This window comes from Nannospalax galili, unplaced genomic scaffold (assembly GCF_000622305.1).
Source record: "Nannospalax galili isolate Female #2095 unplaced genomic scaffold, S.galili_v1.0 scaffold225, whole genome shotgun sequence".
In the NCBI taxonomy this organism is placed as follows: domain Eukaryota; kingdom Metazoa; phylum Chordata; class Mammalia; order Rodentia; family Spalacidae; genus Nannospalax; species Nannospalax galili.
Genome location: NW_008352653.1, coordinates 542,802 through 560,945, shown reverse-complemented (window position 1 = coordinate 560,945; position 18,144 = coordinate 542,802). Strand labels below are relative to the sequence as shown.

General features: G+C 38.5%; 1 protein-coding gene across 5 annotated transcripts in view; it reads right to left on the bottom strand.

The window, feature by feature from the left end:
* The window catches only part of Phf8 (PHD finger protein 8), a 116,149-nt gene that overhangs the window by 64,451 nt on the left and 33,554 nt on the right, over positions 1 to 18,144 (bottom strand). For all 5 annotated transcript variants that reach the window (XM_008849685.2, XM_017802356.2, XM_029554365.1 and 2 more), the window contains 7 exons: positions 17,402 to 17,562; positions 16,447 to 16,588; positions 14,433 to 14,619; positions 12,341 to 12,503; positions 8,596 to 8,683; positions 8,145 to 8,251; positions 6,272 to 6,363 (listed from right to left, as the gene is read on the bottom strand). In XM_008849685.2, the coding sequence (XP_008847907.1) occupies positions 6,272 to 6,363; positions 8,145 to 8,251; positions 8,596 to 8,683; positions 12,341 to 12,503; positions 14,433 to 14,619; positions 16,447 to 16,588; positions 17,402 to 17,562 (940 nt within the window). The remainder of the gene's footprint in view (positions 1 to 6,271; positions 6,364 to 8,144; positions 8,252 to 8,595; positions 8,684 to 12,340; positions 12,504 to 14,432; positions 14,620 to 16,446; positions 16,589 to 17,401; positions 17,563 to 18,144) is intronic.

Here is an 18,144-nt window from a genome sequence, read left to right as displayed (position 1 = left end):
GTCAAATAAGAAGCAGGAAACAACTGATTATTTTTTTTTCGCAAAACACGCCAAGGGCAATTAATGAAGAAAGAGTAGTCTATTCAAGAATTGATAGTGGACCAACCGGATATCGGATATTCGTAGGCAAAAACAAAACAAAAATCTTCAATACATTTCTAGCCACACACACACATTTCTAGCCCCCCACCAAAGGATTATAGATCTAAATGTAAAACCTAAAACTGTAAAACCTATAGAATCAAGTAAAAAATTTTTACTAGAAAAATATACCTTTATTTATTTACTCTTATTGTGAGTGTTTTGCCTACATGTATATGTGACCATGCATGCAATATCTACAGAGGCCAGTTGTTAGCTGCCATTTGGGTTCCAGGAACCAAACCCTGGTCCTCTGTAAGAACAGCCAGGACTCTCAACCACTGAGCTATATCTCCAGCCCCCAAATATTTCTTAAGACATAAATAGCATCAACAGCAAAAGAAAAAAAGGATAAAATGGACTTATGGAAGACAAAAACCCATCTTTGAAAAATCACTGCTACATTAAGATAAGCCAAAGACTGAGGGAAAATTTTTATGAACCATATCTGGATGAGCACACTGGCACAGATGTTTCATACCAGTGCTCGGAAAGTTGAGACAGGAGGATTGCAAATTTGAGACAACCCTGGGCTACATAGTGAAAACCTATATAAAAGAAACAAAGAAAAAAACCACATACATCTGGTAAAGGGCAATAACAAGAAGTGTGAAGAACTAAGGTGTGTACATAGGCCAAACTCCTCATGAAGACAAGATCCTTAGGGAGATCAGCTGGGACAAGCCAACCTAACTTGTGAAAACAGAACTCAGTGTCAGCAGCTACAGTCTAATAACGTAGCTCAAGAGCAACCCAAAGAGATACCTCTAGGAGTCTATCTTTTGTTTGTATTCTTTTTGAGTATTAATACTTAGATTTTTCTGTAGATACCAAGCTTTTTACTGTGACTTCTCATACCACTTTTAATTTTGCTTTTGTATTCATAGGACAGAGGATGAATAGAGTTTCTTAGCACTTCTTTCTTTTTTCTCATGGTTCAATTATTTTTCCCTCATTTAACTGTTAATTTATTCGAAATTATTTTAAAGTCTATATAGAGTGCTGGGAAACCCATGGGACCCAGTTGAATAGCTTTAAAGCTCCCTCCCTTCCATGTTAGTAGGGGCAATGGAAAGGTAAGGGAGCAAGTATTTCCCATGCAAGTCATCTGTACTTCAATAGAAGAATTCTTCCATGAGCCCAGACTCCTCAAAAGTGTCCTAGTCTCCTCTGGCTCCCTTTGGGCTATTCCTTGGTCCCTGGTCCATCTTGACTCAGGGTATAAGTACTTAGGATATACTCACTCACTTTCTTTTTGGTGTTCCAGGAAAAATTCACTTCACAGGAGGGATCAGAGGTAACACTAAAGGTAGTCACACTGAAGAGTATGGAAAAACAGAACCACATGCTAAAGCCCAAGTGTAAGTGAGCTCTACAAACAAGGAAAAGCCCAAAACATTTCAAAGCTCGAAATTAACTGAGGGGAAAGCTGGCAACAGAAAATGAAGAGATTGTACCAGTTAGGCCTACAATGACTGAAATGATCCCTTTAGGTCACTATATGGAGGAAAGAAGACTATAGAGAATCTGAAACTTGAGACTATATTGATATTTATTCTATTTTTGGATTTCTTAAAGTTGTTTTTTTTTTTATTAACATTTTGGAGCTAAAGAGATAGTAGAGTGGTTTTAAGAGGACTGGATCCTCTTGCAGAGGACCCAGGTTTAATTCCCAGCACCCACATGGTGGCTAACAACAGTCCGCAAATCCAGTTCCAGGGGATCCAACATCCTCTGCTGGCCTCTGTGAGTAATGCACACATGGGTGTACTTACATAGATAAATGCTGACAAAACACTCATACACATAAAATGAAAATAAATAAATCAAAGAAAAAAATGTTTAAGGAGCTGGAGAGATGGCTCAGCCATTAAGAGCACTGGCTGCTCTTGTAGAAGACCCAGGTTTGGTTCCCAGCACCCATATAGCTGCTAACAATCTTCTTAACTCTAGTTCCAGAGAATCTGATGCCCTCTTCTGACCTCCATCACCCATATAGTTGTTAACAACCTTCCTAACTCTAGTTCCAGAGAATCTGATACCCTCTTCTGACCTCCATGGGCACTGCATGACATGGGTGCACTTACATACATGCAGGCAATACACTCATACACATAAAATTTTTTAAAATAAAATATTTTTTAAAACGTTAATTTTTTTACATAAATCAAAAAAATTAAACATCTGGTAAAGAATACATTTACATGGTTCAAAAATCAGACTTTCATAATTTCATTTTTAACAGCTAAATAATATTCCATTGTGTAAGTGCATCATTATCAACTGATGAACATCTAGGTTGCTTCCATTTCCTGGCTATTGCAAATACAGCAGAATGAACATGGATGAGCAGGTATCTCTGTAATACAATACAGAGTCCTTTGGGTAGATGCCCAAGCATGGATGGCTGGATCATGAGGTAGATCTATTTCTGGCCTTTTGAGAAATCTCCACACCTATTTCCATAATGCTTGCACCAGTTTGTACTCCCACCAGCAGTGACTAAGAGTTCCCTTTCCTCATATCCTCAGCAGTATTTGTTTTTTGCATTTTAGCCATTCTGATTGGTATCAGATGAAATCTCAAAGTGGTTTTAATTCACATTTTCCTAAGGGCTAAACATGTTGTGGAACCGGAAACAACCATCCTGAGCAGATAACTTGGACCCAGAAAGACAAAGAGCACATGTTCTCTCTGAATCCTTAGAGATGCATGTTTCAACTGGAAAATCAATAGAGGTAAAGAAACTAGAAAACAATTCACAAACGGCTATGGGGGGAGACTTCATGGTAGGGGAGATAGAATACAGTGATATTAAGGGGGAAAGGGGAATAATGGAGTAAAAAGGGTTAAAGGGGTGGGGAATGGGAGGGCAGGGCAGAGGAGGGAGTATGGGGAGGGATAAATAACACTAATGGTCTTTAGAAAAGGTTAGATAAAAATCTACTACTATAGAAACTTCCTAAAGTATATAAATATACATTATAAAGAAAGAGTAAAAGGAGTTACCCTATTATAGGAGGACACTGCCCCTACCAGACACCATAGACTTGCAAAGAAAAGGCCCAATGCCAAGAAAGGACTCTCTCTTTAGAAGCTGTTGACTAAGGGTCCCATAGACCCACAAATAATACTGGGCATTTCCCTTGCTCTTGGTAACCCACCAGAACTTGACAGTAAGACCCAACTGTTGAAGACACTACATACAAGAGTTATAGAACAAGCAAGGAGAAATCAAGCTGGTGCTGACTTCAAAATCTCATCTCTACTGGATAGCTTTCACAGTACTAGAAGGTGCTATGCATGCTACCAAAAAAAGAAAAGTAACCATCAACCTTTCCCAGCTGTGAATCCTGCAAGCTACAACAACTGGCCTGGCACGATATGCCCACTAGTGCAATAGTAGCACGAATGCTATGGGAATACCAGCCACTTAAAATTCTGATTGAATTTAAGGCCCGTTTCACAAGATGGAGCTCATACCTGACATTGATATCAGGTCTAGGAACCTGTGGCTCGATAGGTCACAGGCCATAAGGGAGAACCTACTACTATTAGTCTGCTCAACAGGTATAGTATTAAGCTAACTCCTAATGACTTATTGTTATAGCCATAAATTAATGTATCTCTTAACTCTCACCAGATAAGCTTCCTCATGCAGCAGATGGTAATTAACACAAAAACCCAAAACTAACATGCAGAGAATAAGAGACTGCAGAGTGCTTATCCTTGAATATGATACCTATATCAAACCTCTGCCTCCCAAGGCTCAGGGAGTATTGCAGAAGGGGAGGGCAGAAAGACTGTAAGGGCCAAAGGTGGTGGATGATCACAAGGAAACAGTTTTCCAAAGAGCTGGGAAATTGCTCATATGAACTCACAGCAATGTTGACAGCACACACAAAACCCACATAAACTCAAGCCAGACAGGATCCCAGCATGGAAGTGGGGAGTTGTGTAGAGGCCCCAGCCCTAGCTGAGGAACTATTGGCAACAGGAGGTTGCTGCAAGAGGAAGAGTCATTTTTCTTTAAAGGTATGATGCTGGATAGGTTAACCAGACTCCAGTGAATGGACCCACACCAAAGAGCATTTGGGGACACAGGTTTGACTCAATAGGCCTTTATATTTTGTATTATATATATATATTTGAATATATGTGTGTATATTTAAAACAGAGTACATGAAATTGGACAGGGGTATAGAGGGGGGTGCAGATATGAGAAAGGGTCTAATTATGATCAAAATATATTGTATGAAATGCATAAAAATTCAATAGAAAATGGGGGAAGGGGATCAGACAATTTAAAAAGACATGTTGAAAAACCTCACTACTCCTGTCCCTGGTGCATTTCCAGCTTCCCACTCCCTAGAGTTAACTACTTTTTTATTAGGTTCTAAACTCCTGCAGATTATCTTGTCAGGCAAATATAATTCTTGTTTCCTTCCTTTTCACACACAGCAGTTTATATACATGGTTCTGCATCTTTATTTGACAAATTATAGAGACTTTTCCTAATCAGTACAGAGAGAGCTTTCTTATTTCTCCTTTATGGCTTTTTTATATTCAGTTAGATAGATGAGTATTTGTACAAGGCTAAAAAACCATTTTGGCAGTACGCATCAAGAGCCTTACATTTTTTTTCATATGCTTTAAACCAGTAATTGATCTTCTAGGAATCTATCCTGAAGGAATAACAGGAGATGAGGAACAAAGACTGATACATACAGATATTTACTGTATGATTCTCTATATCTCTCCAAATAAAGAAATAAATAGAAAAGAAGCAACTCTAATCAAATAGCTAGGAGAAGACAGCATATTCCTGTAAAATAATAGCATGTAGGATTTAAATGCTTATAAAGAATTTGGTGACACAAGAAAATTAAGCCAATTTGGGGTTGGAAAGATGCTCAGTGATTAAGAGCACTGACTACACTCTTGCAGACAACCTAGGTTCAATTCCCAGTACCCACATGGTGGCTAACAACTATCCATAGCTCCAGTTCCAGGGGATGCAACACCTTCTTTGGACCTCTGCGGGCACTGCACGATATTGGTGCACTTTACACACATGCAGGAAATACACTCACACACATAAAAAATTTTTTCTAATTAAAAATTTTAATTTTTATTTAAAAAAAATTAAGCCAATCTAGTAAGATACAAAATTGAATATAGAACACAATGCCAATAATTTTTCTAAATGCACATATGGAGTCTGAGGATATAATTTGCAAGGCATATGCAAAGTCCTACATCTGATCTCTAGCACCGTTAAAAATGCACATAAAAAAGATCAAAAAGGCAAGATGTGGTGGTGCATGCCTTTAATCCTAGCATTCAGAAGGCAGAGGCAGGCAGATCTCTGTAAGTTCAAGGTCAGACTGATTTACATAGCAAGTTCCAGGCCAACCTGGGCTACATAGTGAGACCCTGTCTTAAAACAGACAAAGGCCAGAAGGAAATATACCTGAATATTCCTCTGACAGTCTTTACATCCTTCTGTATGTTCCTAATTCTCGAGAGTAAGTATGCATTATTTCTTTGAATCAGAAGTAAAGGTTTAAAACACAATCCAAAGTGCTGGAGAGATGGCTCAGAGGTTAAGAGTACTGGGTACTCTTCCAGAGGACCCAGGCTAAGTTCCCAGCACCCACATGGTGGCTAACAACTGTCTGTTAACTGCAGTTCCAGGCGATCCTACACCCTCTTCTGGCCTCCTCAGGCACTGCATGCACACAGTGCATTTAGACACATGCAGGTATAAAACACTCACACACATAAAAATAATAAAATAGCTGGGTGTGGTGGCATATACCTGAGGCAGAGGCAGGCAAGTCTCTGTGAGATTGAAGCCAGTCTGGTCTACATAGCAAGTTCTAGGCCAGCTGGGGCTATAGGGAGACCCTGTCTCAAAAAGACGAAATAATAATAACAATAATAATAATAATAATAAATTTTTAAAATTTTTTAAGCACAATCCAAGGAATCCTGGCCCAGTCTTCCACTCTAACACAGGAGCTTATAAGCCTCTCTGGCGTCTTATGCCTCTCCCAAAAGATCTATCCAAAGTTAGTCCTAATGCAAGGCGAAACTATTGAGGAGGTAAAGAAATAAGCATATTTACTTCTTTCCTTGTCCAGGCTCTAAAGGCCAAATTCAGAGCTTTACCACCATGGACCAGGTAGGAGGCAGGGTGTCTCCTGTTCTCTCGCAAACCTAAAGTAGAAAAGAAGAAAGAAGAGCGTCAATGCAGTCATGCAGAGAGGTGAAGGATTTCACCTTAGTCAGAGAACCAAAGAAAATGCTGAAGGTTCTAAGAACATCAAATCTGATACTCTAATAGTGTTCACTGAGAACTTAATTCACACTAGGCAGTTGTCATCTATTATTTAATCCTTACACCCATCTTCTAAAGCAAGATATTCTTATCTTCATTTTATAGTTCAGGAGACTAAGGGTCAGAAAGAAGTCTTGACCAAGGACATATACATAAGAAGTACAAAAGCATAAACTATAGTCATGTCTACTTGAATATGAGGCCTGTGTTCCTTCTATTATGTTACTTTACCTTTTAGGTCTCAAAATGAGACCACTCAGAAGAATTGATTTGAAAAGCCATTAATACAGACATGTTCTGCCTTATGTCATGGGGAAGCTATTATAAACAGCCAATTTTAGGCTTTATACAGAATTTTCTACTGAACTGAGCTGTTCAGAATAGATAAATGAGCCACTAGTTATTCCATGTTTGAACACTTACATGACAATCTATGTGGCAGAGTAAAGGCTTGAGGTATTGGGTGGGAGACTGTACTCACTGGGCTATGAGGTCCTTTGTAACTGAGATACTGATTCCTTCTGGCCAAGTCACCTTGAAGAATCAATCTCAGGCCCAAGCAAGGGACTCACTTTATTTCAGACAAGACCAAGAAAGAGGAAAACCAGCAAGTTGGCTTCCACTTGGGCTGATACCCAGGAATCAACACGATGATGCCAGGATGTCAGGACTGGGCCTTATCCCTGAGGGAGGCACATCCAGGATACTCATAAAAAGCAAATCCTAAAAGATGCTATATGATTCCATTTATATCATATTCTTCAAATGACAAAATTATAGGGACAGAAAACAGATTTGTAGTTTCCAGAAGTTATTGATGATGCAGGGGGAGAAAGTGGGTGAAAATATACTAGTGGTAGCACTTTGAGAGACATTAAGGTAGTGATTATCATTTTATTTTCTCTTTGTTTTTAGTTAGTATAAAAATACAAAGTAATGGATTTCACTGTGACATTTTTATTCATATATATCATTATATTTCATTTTTATTCACTCACCCCACTGCCTTCCTCTATCCCCTTCTTAACCCCAAAGAGTCCCTTCTTCTGTTTTCATATTACATTAATTCCATTACCCTTTTGTTCTCCCCTCCCCCTCCAAATGTGTCCAACCTTCTGACATTGCAACACAATGTTGTCATCTTCAAAGTTCACATTAGATAACCATGCAAGTGAGTTACAAAAAAAAAATCATTAAAAAAAATCTCATAACATTTTAAGTCAGTTTATAATTTTGTGTTGGTCCCCATTCACAGTTATCCTTGGCCACATAGCGCTATACGTAGCTCTTGAATCACAGGTTGGATGCGTCTGTTAGACCCCTTTCTCTCCAGTCACAGATCCCTTCTACTTACACACACACACACACACACACACTCTCTTCAATCTAGAGTCTGCATATGAGAGAAAACATGAAACATTTGTCTTGAGTCTGGCTTATTTCATTTAACATAATGATCTCCAGTTCTATCCATTTTTCTGTAAATATAATTTCATTCTTCAAGGTATACAAAATAATGTTTTGATATACATAGAAATGTACCAGCAGTAGCAAGCTTTCTCCCCTCATTCTCCTCTCTCTAGTTTCCACCCTCCATCCTCTTCTTTCCCTTCCTCCTTTCTCTCTTAGCAAAAGGGACAGCTGGTAAGGGGCACTATACCTCGAAAGATGTCCAGGATGTGCTTTCCCACATACCAACAGATGGTCTCAAAGTTAGGAAACTTGAAGAGGTCAGCTGTGCTCAGCCGCTTCTCAATCTCATAAGCCCTGAAAGGAGACATAATAACCATAACAAGGATTCATTTACTGACCAACCATTATATATCAGGCATTATTCTGTGTGGTATGTATTTACTGTATCTAATCCTTATAATGGTTTTGTAAAACCCTACTTTATATACTAGGAAACTTTGGGCTCAAAGGTTATATGACTTGCCCAAAGGCACATGACTACCCAGTGAGAAAAGGGTGTTAACCCTCAAACTGAACTTCATCAAGAACCAAGATCCATTCCTTTGTGGTTGTACTTATCTCCTACTATGCTGCACTCCTTATTCAAAGGAAGAACCCAAGAACTATAGTATATAAGAATGGACAATTTCAGGACTCACTTGAGCTGCATTTCAATGTTAAGACTGTGTAAGAAGTTCCCTCCAAAGGCTAGGCAGTCCACAGGGGTCAGCACAGCATGGATCCATCCTGCAGTATAACAAGACAAAATCATAGCTAGCAGAGGGCCTTTCTTCCTTTGGGCTTCTCACTGCCTTGTCAATTCAACCTCAACTCCTTAAAAATAACCTACTACTGATTCAAAATATTCCCAACATCCAAACTGGCCTAGTCTGTTATCATTATGACCCTGAACAGACTCAACTGATACAGAGTAAATAAACTTCTACTTTCCTCCTCTCCACTTAAAAAAAACTTTTATGTTGCTTCACCTACACTCTCTTTTGTTTCTAAGAATAGCATCCTCTGGCTATAACTACGCCTTCTAAAACACACAGCTAGAACTTAATTATTCCCCTTGCCTTTGATATCTTTATGTTTTATTCATAAGTCTCTTCCATATTCACCTCCCTTCTCCATCCATCTCTCCAGAAGGTTCATATCCCTTCTTATCTCTCATTTTGGCTACTATAACAGCTCCCAAACAGGTTTTTCTACACTAGCTTTGCTCTAGGTGTGACCAAATCTTTTGCTCAAACTGGCAAAACATCAATACTAATAAACTATAATATGCTAAATATATATATACATGTATATAATGTCTACTACAGCAACCACAAAAATAGCTATAGCAAATTAAAAAAAAAAAACTAGAACCACTAAAAACCCACACAAATTCTAAACTTAAAAATTCATATGACAATTAAAGGGGCTTGGGCTAGAGAGATGGCTCAGTGGTTAACACTGGCTGTTCTTGCAGAAGACCCGGGTTCGAATCCCAGCACACACAGGACAGCTAACATCTGTCTATAACTCCAGTTCCAGGGGATCTGATCCCCTCTTCTGTCATCTGCAGGCATTACACAACAGGTGTGCACTTACACACATGCAGGCAAAACACTCATACACATAAAATAAAAATAATCTTTTAAAAAAGGAAGTAAATTAAAGGGGTTCTCAGGCTGGGTATGGTGGCACATGCCTTTAATCTCAGCACTCAGAAGGCAGAGGCAGGTGGATCTCTGTAAGATCAAGGCCAGCCTGGTCTACATAGTGAGTTCCAGGCAAGCTAGGGCTGCAGAGAGACCCTGTCTCAAAAAGACAAAAATAATAAATAAATAAATAAATAAATAAATAATAAATGGGTTCTAACAAACAAATCAATTTAGCCTTAAAAAAAGAGAACTGACAATTTTCAATTTCAAAACTTACAACAAATGTACAATGGTTGAAACATTATGTATTACCATAAGACAGACATATAAGTTAATGGAGCAGAATTCAAAGTCCAAAAATAAGACCATATATAATCAGCTGACTTTTTCTTAGATTTTGTTTGTTATTTTTGTGGTACTGGGGAACAAGCCTTGCACATACTAGGTAAGCATTCTACCACTGTGCTACAACTTCAACCTCTGATCAACTGATTTTTGATAGAAGTATCAAGATAATTCAATGAAGAATGGTTTTTTAGGATAGTCTGAACAATTAGATGTCAACATGCAAAAGAATTAAACTGGGCCTTACCTCAAATTACATATAAAAACTAACTCAAAATTAATAAAAGAAGCCAAGTGTGGTGATGCACACCTTTAGTACCAGGACTCAGGATACAGAAGCAGGCAGATGTCTGTGAGTTCGAGGCCAGCCTGGTCTATATAGTCAAATCCAGGCCAGCCAATACATTATAGTGAGACCCTATCTCAAAACAAAGTTAATAAAAGATCTAAATATAAGAATTAATACTAAACTGGAGATAGTGACACATACCTAGAATCCCAATACTCAGAAAGCTAAGGCAGGAAATAGGTTTGTGGCCAGTTGTGGCTACAGAGTAAGACAGAGCACAGCTTATGCAATACATTGTCTCAAAAGGAAAAGGAAAACCCTATAAAACATTTAGGAGAATGCACAAGTATAAATCTTCATAACCTTAAATTCCTGATACCTATAGAAATACCTATAATCTCAGCAATCAAAAAGCTAAAGCATGACAATCACAAGTTGGGGGCTACAGAGTAAGAATGAGCAAAGCCTGAATGAGACATTGTCTAAAAAACATCAACTCTGAAACATTAGAACACATAAGATAAATCTTTATGACTAAATTAGGCAATAGTTGTTTAGACACCAATAACATGAGCAAACAAAAAGAAGATAAATGTACAAAACTCAATAAATTTTTTTTAAAAAGATAAATTGGTCTAAGTTCATAACTTTTTTTTTGGTCTTTTTGAGACAGGGCCTCCCTACAACCCAAGCTGTCCTGGAACTCACTATATAGATCAGGCTGGCCTTGAACTCACAAAGACCTGCCTGCTTCTGCCTCCCAAGTGCTGGGATTACAGGCATGTACCACTACACCCGGCCCTAAATTCATAACTTTTGTGTTTCATGGGACACTATCAAGAATGCCAAGAGGCCTGGGAGTGGTGGCACTGAGCTTTAATCTCAGCAATCAGGAGGCAGAGACAGGTGAATCTCTGAGACTGAGGCTAGCCTTGTTTACAAAGTGAATTCCAGGTTAGTCTGGCTGAAAAAAAGATCAAGGAAGTTGAATATTAAATTAAATCCCCCCTCCCCAAATTTTCAGATCCATGTGACTTTACTAGAGAATTCCTTTTGTTTTTTTTTTGAAATAGGGTTTCACTATGTTCACTAAGCTAGCTTTGAAAACACATTCCTCCTGTCTCAGTCTCTACAACTATGGCCACATTCAAGAAGAAATTAGTCTATACATTTCAAGAAAATTTATTGCCAATTCTGATTAAATAATTAAGGAACATCTAAATAAATGGACAGAGATACCATTTTAATGAGGCGCTCAATAAACTTCCAGATAGCAACTCTCCATAGATTGAGACAACTAAGCTAAAATTTTTTTTAAAAAATTTTTTTCTTTTTTCTTTTGTGTGTGTGTGTGTGTGTGTGTGTGTGTGTGTGTGTGTGTGTGTGTGTGTCTATGTGTTTCTGTGTGTGAGAGTATGTGAATATACACATGGGTGCCTCTGGACGACAGAAGAGGGTGTCAGATTCCCTGGAGTTGGAGTTACAAGCAGCTGTGAGTTGCCTGATGTGGGTGCTGGGAACCAAACTCTAGCACTCTAGAAGAGTAGCAAGTGTTCTTAATCACTAAGCCTTTCTTCTCTCCAGTCCCAATTAGGCTATTTTTTAAAAAATGTGCATACTCCGACACAGGTGCACTTACCTACATGCAGGCAATATACGCATATACATAAAAATATAAAAAAAGAATAAAATATTTAAAAATGTGCATACTCAGCACAGGATGGAGTTCAGTAGAAGAGCACTTGCCTGGCAAAATACATGAATTCTTTAGAAAGAACGTCCCATTCCAAGCCATTCTAATTTACAGACTAAAATGCAAGCTTCCTAGTTACAATACCTAGAGTCATGGGGCTGAATCCTATACTCTTATCTGTACACCCTACAGTTGACATTAACCCAGTGTAAAGAAGTCCACCAGCCTTTCCTTACCATCTGCAGCCTCCACAAGAAACCTACCCACCAACCACCACATAAATTTTCTTGAGATCTAGTTCTTAACCTTTCAGCTGATGAAAGAGACATAATGAGATTAATAATTTATGGGTAGGGGTTGGTACAGTGCTATACCCTTCTTTTTTGCCTTCCCCATCCTCCCATCCAGAAGAGCCCAGGAAAGACCTGTAGGAATGAAAAGGGTCTGTCCTTGCTTCACAGAACACTTGTAGCACTTCTCCACCTGGTCACCAAAGAACATCTCATTCTGATTAGACGAGCTGCTCCAGCACTCAAAGAGAGTCAGATTAGCATTTGTTGGGCGAATCAGATAGAAGATCTTCTCACCCTGAAATAAAAAGATACCATACCAAAGGTTTCAAGAAAGTCCTTCTGGGAGGAAGGGGTATTCCAATGAGCTAATTCTTTCTCCCATGCTTCAATTCATTCATAGCAATATGCCAGAGTTCTTTCCCAAACCCATCAAGAATCATTTCTATATCAACTGCTCAAAGTTTCTGCAAATTTTACAAAAGCAACTTGAAAGGGGCATTTAAATCAAAACTGTTCAAGTTACGACCATGTGCTCTTATTTTAGATGCAATTCCAAATGAAAAATGACCCCCTACTCGATCAATACTACTAGCCCTAGGAGAATTTAAGGACACATTACTAATGAGAAAAAAAAATTGAACCTGCCTCTAAAATTCCATTTACAATGTGTTCCTTCTCACACTTGCAATCAAAGTTAATAAAAGTTCAGTGACTGTCCAAGGCCTTTTAGAAGATTATATACTGTTAGATGATTATCTATTGGAAGAACATTTATTTACTAATTATGTTTTGCCTAGATAATTATCTGATAGATAATATGGTGAAAAAAGAAATATATACTAGTACAAGGATACCTCTGATAGTTTGATGGTTTAGTCAATATATCATAAATTTAAAAATAAAAAAGCAACAATAATATATATATATATATGTATATAGTGTACAACTGGAAAAAACTGCCAGATCTCCTAGATTAACAGTATTTTTATAAAAATTTTTTTATTTTGATAACTGTCCTATAATTATTGAGACTACCCTACGTCCTTAAGAACTATATAATTATTAGAGATAAGACTGTCTGAAACTACTTTCAAATGTCTCTGAAAAAAAAATACAATTACTTTATTCAGTTTCCTTTGGAGAAAGATAATATAACAAAATGGTAACATTTTTTAATCTGGATGAAGAGCACATAGGAAATCTTCCCATTATTTTTGCAACTCTTTCATGAAAATGCAATCATTTAAAAATCAAAATGCAGGGGCTGGAGAGATGGCTCATCAGTTAAGAACACTGGTTCCTCTTGCAGAAGATCCGGGTTCAAATCCCAACACCCACATAGCAGCTAACAACTGTCCATAACTCCAGTCCCAGGGGATCCGACAGCCTCTTCTGACTTCCGCAGGCATTGCACAACACGGGTGTACTTACCTACATGCAGGTAATACACTCACACACATAAAAACAATAAATAAAAAAATGTGGAGCTGGAGAGATAGCTCAGCGGTTAAGAGCACTGACTGCTCTTACAGAGGACTTGGGTTCAGTTCCCAGCATTAACATTGCTGAGTTACATTTCTAGGCCTCAAAAAACGTTTTTGAGTGGTGATGATCCAATCCAGGACCTTCTCATGCATGAAACACTCTATCTGTAGTCCTTTACTCGGCTTTGTTGTTGTTGTTTTGGTTTGTTGAGATAGTGTCTATTCTGTAGCCACATTTGGTCTGAAATGCACCATGTAGCTCAGGCTGACCTCAAATTCATGGCCTCTGCCTCCCAAGCACTGGGAGTAAAGGCATGCACCACCACGCCCAGCTTCTAAAACTTTTTTGATTAAGTATCAAAACTATAGAGACAGGGAGCTGGAGAATTGACTCAGTGGTTAATAATACTCACTGTTCCTCCACAGGACCTGGGTTCAATTCCCAGCACCCACATGGTGGCCAAACAAGTGTCCATAACTCCAATTCCAAGGGGTATCACACCCTCTTCTGGCCTCTGCAAGGCACTGTATGCACATGGTGCACTTACATACATGCAGGCAAAATACTCATACACATAAAATAAAAATAATATCAAAAAAATATGGAGACAGACTACCATCAGTATATATATCTACCAACCAAGAAACCTTGAGAGAATTAATTATATCAAAATGTCACCCAAATAGAATATAAGAAGCAGGTAGACCTTACTACCTCAAGAAGTCATATTCATTCCTACCTTGAGCACATGATACCAGACTGAAGTCCCACCAAAATCAATGTGAAAATCTGTATAGCTGTCCCGAACACTCATGAGACAGTACTTCTGTACATTGGGTCTCTCAAAGACACATTCCTCTGGCCACAGGTTCTCCACCCATGATAGCTTGCGAACAATCTTAGGTGTCTCCACAAGGTTTGAAAGCCTGGTAAGGAAGGAGTTGAAAGGAAATGTAAGTTAACTGAGAATTGAAGGTTGAAGCCTGTATAAAATACCTTGGTCAGATAAGGCAAAAACAGTTATCTCCACAGAATCCAAAGGTGTTTGAACACTTACTCCTTTTTATTTTTTTTTAATATTTTATTTATTATTTTTATTTTTATGTGTACTGTATTGCCTGCATGTAGGTAAGTGCGCCCGTGTCATGCAATGCCCGTGGAGGACAGAAGAGGCCATCGGATCCCCTGAAACTGGAGTTATAGACAGTTGTTAGCTGCCATGTGGGTGCTGGGATTTGAACCCGAGTCTTCTGCAAGAACAATCAGTGTTTTTAACCGCTGAGCCATCGCTCCAGTCCCTGAACACTTATTCTTATAAGTCTGATCAGTATCCTTATTCCACTCAGCTTCCAAAGTCCTAAATCCTAGTTCCAAATCCTTCCCCCCAGTAGAAAGTGTTCACTTCTACTACTAAATGGTGAGTACACCATTCTCCTTCCTCAGTGTACTCACTTGACAGTTTAGAAAAGTTATTGTACTGTCTCTATCTCAGTATCTTCTCTGTGAAAAGCCATTAGAGAAACCTCTAAGGGCTCAGTTTCATACATCTGGCTATTTTTATTCCACATAAAACCACAAATCTTATTACATTACACTCTCTGTTTTGAAAATTCAGGAAATTTGGGGCTGAAGAGATGGCTCAGCAGTTAAGAGCACTGGCTACTCTTACAGAAGACCTGGGTTTGAATCCCAGCAGCCATATGGCAGCTAACAACCATCTGTAACTCTAGTTCCAGGGGAACTGATGCCCTCTTCTGACCTCCATGGACACTGCACAGCATGGGTGCACTTACATACATATAGGAATAACACTCATACACATAAAATAAAAATAAATAAAATTTTAAAAAAGAAAATTTAATGAGAATTCTGCAAGTCCATCTCCAAAAATTATCCAGACAATCAAATATGCATTTAATGTGAAGAGTACCTAACCAGATGCATCCCATTCCCCCATGTTTATTTATTTTTTGTAACAATTTTCTCTTCTTTTCCCTTTTCTGCATCTCTGTAAGTTACCTCAAAGTCTTTCAGGATGAAATGAGTATAGACAAGCTACACTTTTCCAGTACCTTTAGAATGTCTAATCTTGAAATCAACAAGCGTTTTAATACTGTATTACAATTATGTAAGATGTTACCATTGTGGGAAATTGTCTGAAAAGTACACATAAACTTCCTGCACATTTGATTTTTCAACTTCTTGCAAATCTTAAATTGTTTATTAGTTATTCTAAAGTTTAAAATGTCAATAATCAGTAAACAGTAAGCTTCCTAAAAGCAAAATGGTATGTTATGATTTCTTGGTATTCCCTATAGCTCTGAATATGAGTCCAGATAGAATAGCTTAAAGATAATAACCTTTTCTTTTTCAATCTAGGCATTGTACCCTTAGAGAAACTACTTATGGATAATTTTAGTGAATCCATTTCCAGGGAACAAGAATCTGTCCTGCAGTTAGTTATCAAGCAAAAATCTAAATAGTAGGAAAAGGTCAAAAAGGATGTCCTTGGGTGGAAAGAGAAAAATTAACAGTAAAATAGATACTGTGCCATCTATCTGACTTTAGAAACTGGCGAAAAAAACTGATTAAGTTATTATAATGCGGAGTGGCTACCCTAGAAGGCATAAGCCACCTCCCCATCCCAAAGGAGGAAAACACTAGAAGAAGGAAAGGAACGAAAATACACACTCAAGTATACCACAAGTTCTAGACACTTCTGTCAGGCCTTTTTGTTAACTCTCCCCTCCTACCTGGTATCAGAGAATTCCAAACTAATGACATTGAGGACTTTTTCCCTCTTCCCACTGTAATAGTATTTCACAAAATCACCGAGCTTCATCTTGCAGTCAGCCTGGCGGGCCACGTCAATCACATCAATCTCTTTGTCTGAACCTGAAGTAAAGAAATGAGTTCTGTACCAAGTGATCTCATGGACAGAAGACTCTTGTTCCCTCAGCAGTATCTAGAATGGTCATATACTCAGAACCTCTATCCTCAGGCACTGTATGTATATGTGTGTTCAGGGAAGGGGCTAGGAATCTATCACACCCTCTCTATATCTGAGTCCAGTCTTGCTAGACCTATTAGAACTACCTAACACAACTTTCACGTAGTCCACCTGCCTGGGATGTGCTTTCTCATTTCCTCTGTTCCCCAAACTCATGCACTGATAACAAGAAGTATGTGAGAGCAGGAGGTAAAGACTTCCCCATCTCAACAGAGGACACAGAGGTCATGATCTCAAAAAATGGTCAGGTAAAAAAAAACTGAGGCTCAATCTAATTTTGTGTCATATATTAAAAGAAGAAAGAAGAGAATGAATAGAATACTGTCATTAATCACACACACATGAAAAAAACAACCTAAGAAGGGAGAGAAGTTTAGTATTTTGCCTCTAGCATTGCCAAACAATAACCCTAGGCAAGGCATTTCATATCAGATTCCCAAGATGGCTAGAAAGCACATATAAAAAGGTGGATTGGAGAAGAAGTGACAAGTCTTTATAGGAATGTGTAATGTCACAGTTAAGAAGTTTGTGGTGCTGGGTGTGGTGGCTCACATCTTTAGTCCCAGAGCTTGGGAGGTAGAGGCAGGTGACTATGAGATTGAGGCCAGCCTGGTCTACATATCAAGTTCCAAGCCAGTTGGGGCTAGAGGGAGACTCTGTCTGAAAAAAAAAACAAAAAAAGGTCTGTGGTGTCTTACCCACATAGTGTTCCACATCTCTCACAGTAAACGATGGCGAGGGTAGAGTCATCCCCAACCCATCCTTCTTCATGACAAGGATGGGTACACTGAAGCTATTCTCTTCCAGGAATTCCACGGTCAGCTGACTTCCAGTGGGCTTCAGAATCACTTCATCTGAGCTGTGTGGGTCACAGGAGAGAAATCCTAATCCTAAGGTTCTGCTTACTATAGGCCTTACTCAAGGTTACCTAAGGATCTGCTTACTGGCCTCTCAATCAAAGGATGGGGTCTTCCTCGGGAAGTCTTATATGGATTGACAATTAATGGAATAAACCTCATGTTCCAGAGATGAAATGACCTGTCCAAAGCAGGAGGCAAGGTCACTGGCAGAGGTGGAAAAAGTAATGGCCTATCTAGGAAGAGATATATCTGACAAGTCTGACTCATTTTTTTTTAACCCAGAATAGCAGAATCCAATTAAAAATGTTAGTGAAGAGACAGCAAAGACTGAGTTTTATGACCAAGTTTAAGTGGTCGTAAATAATATTTACAACCACTTTCTCAATACATGTACTTAGAAAATGAGACATTTTAAAGTCCTACTGCAGAAAAGATAACAGACTAGGTGAAAGCATAGGTTAGTGGCAGAGTATATGCTTCCCTTGAGTCTATCATTCCAATCCCCAGCACCAAAAAAGAAAATGGAAAAAAATAGATGAGTTGTAGTAAAACAAACATATTAAAGTTAATATCTGTTCTAC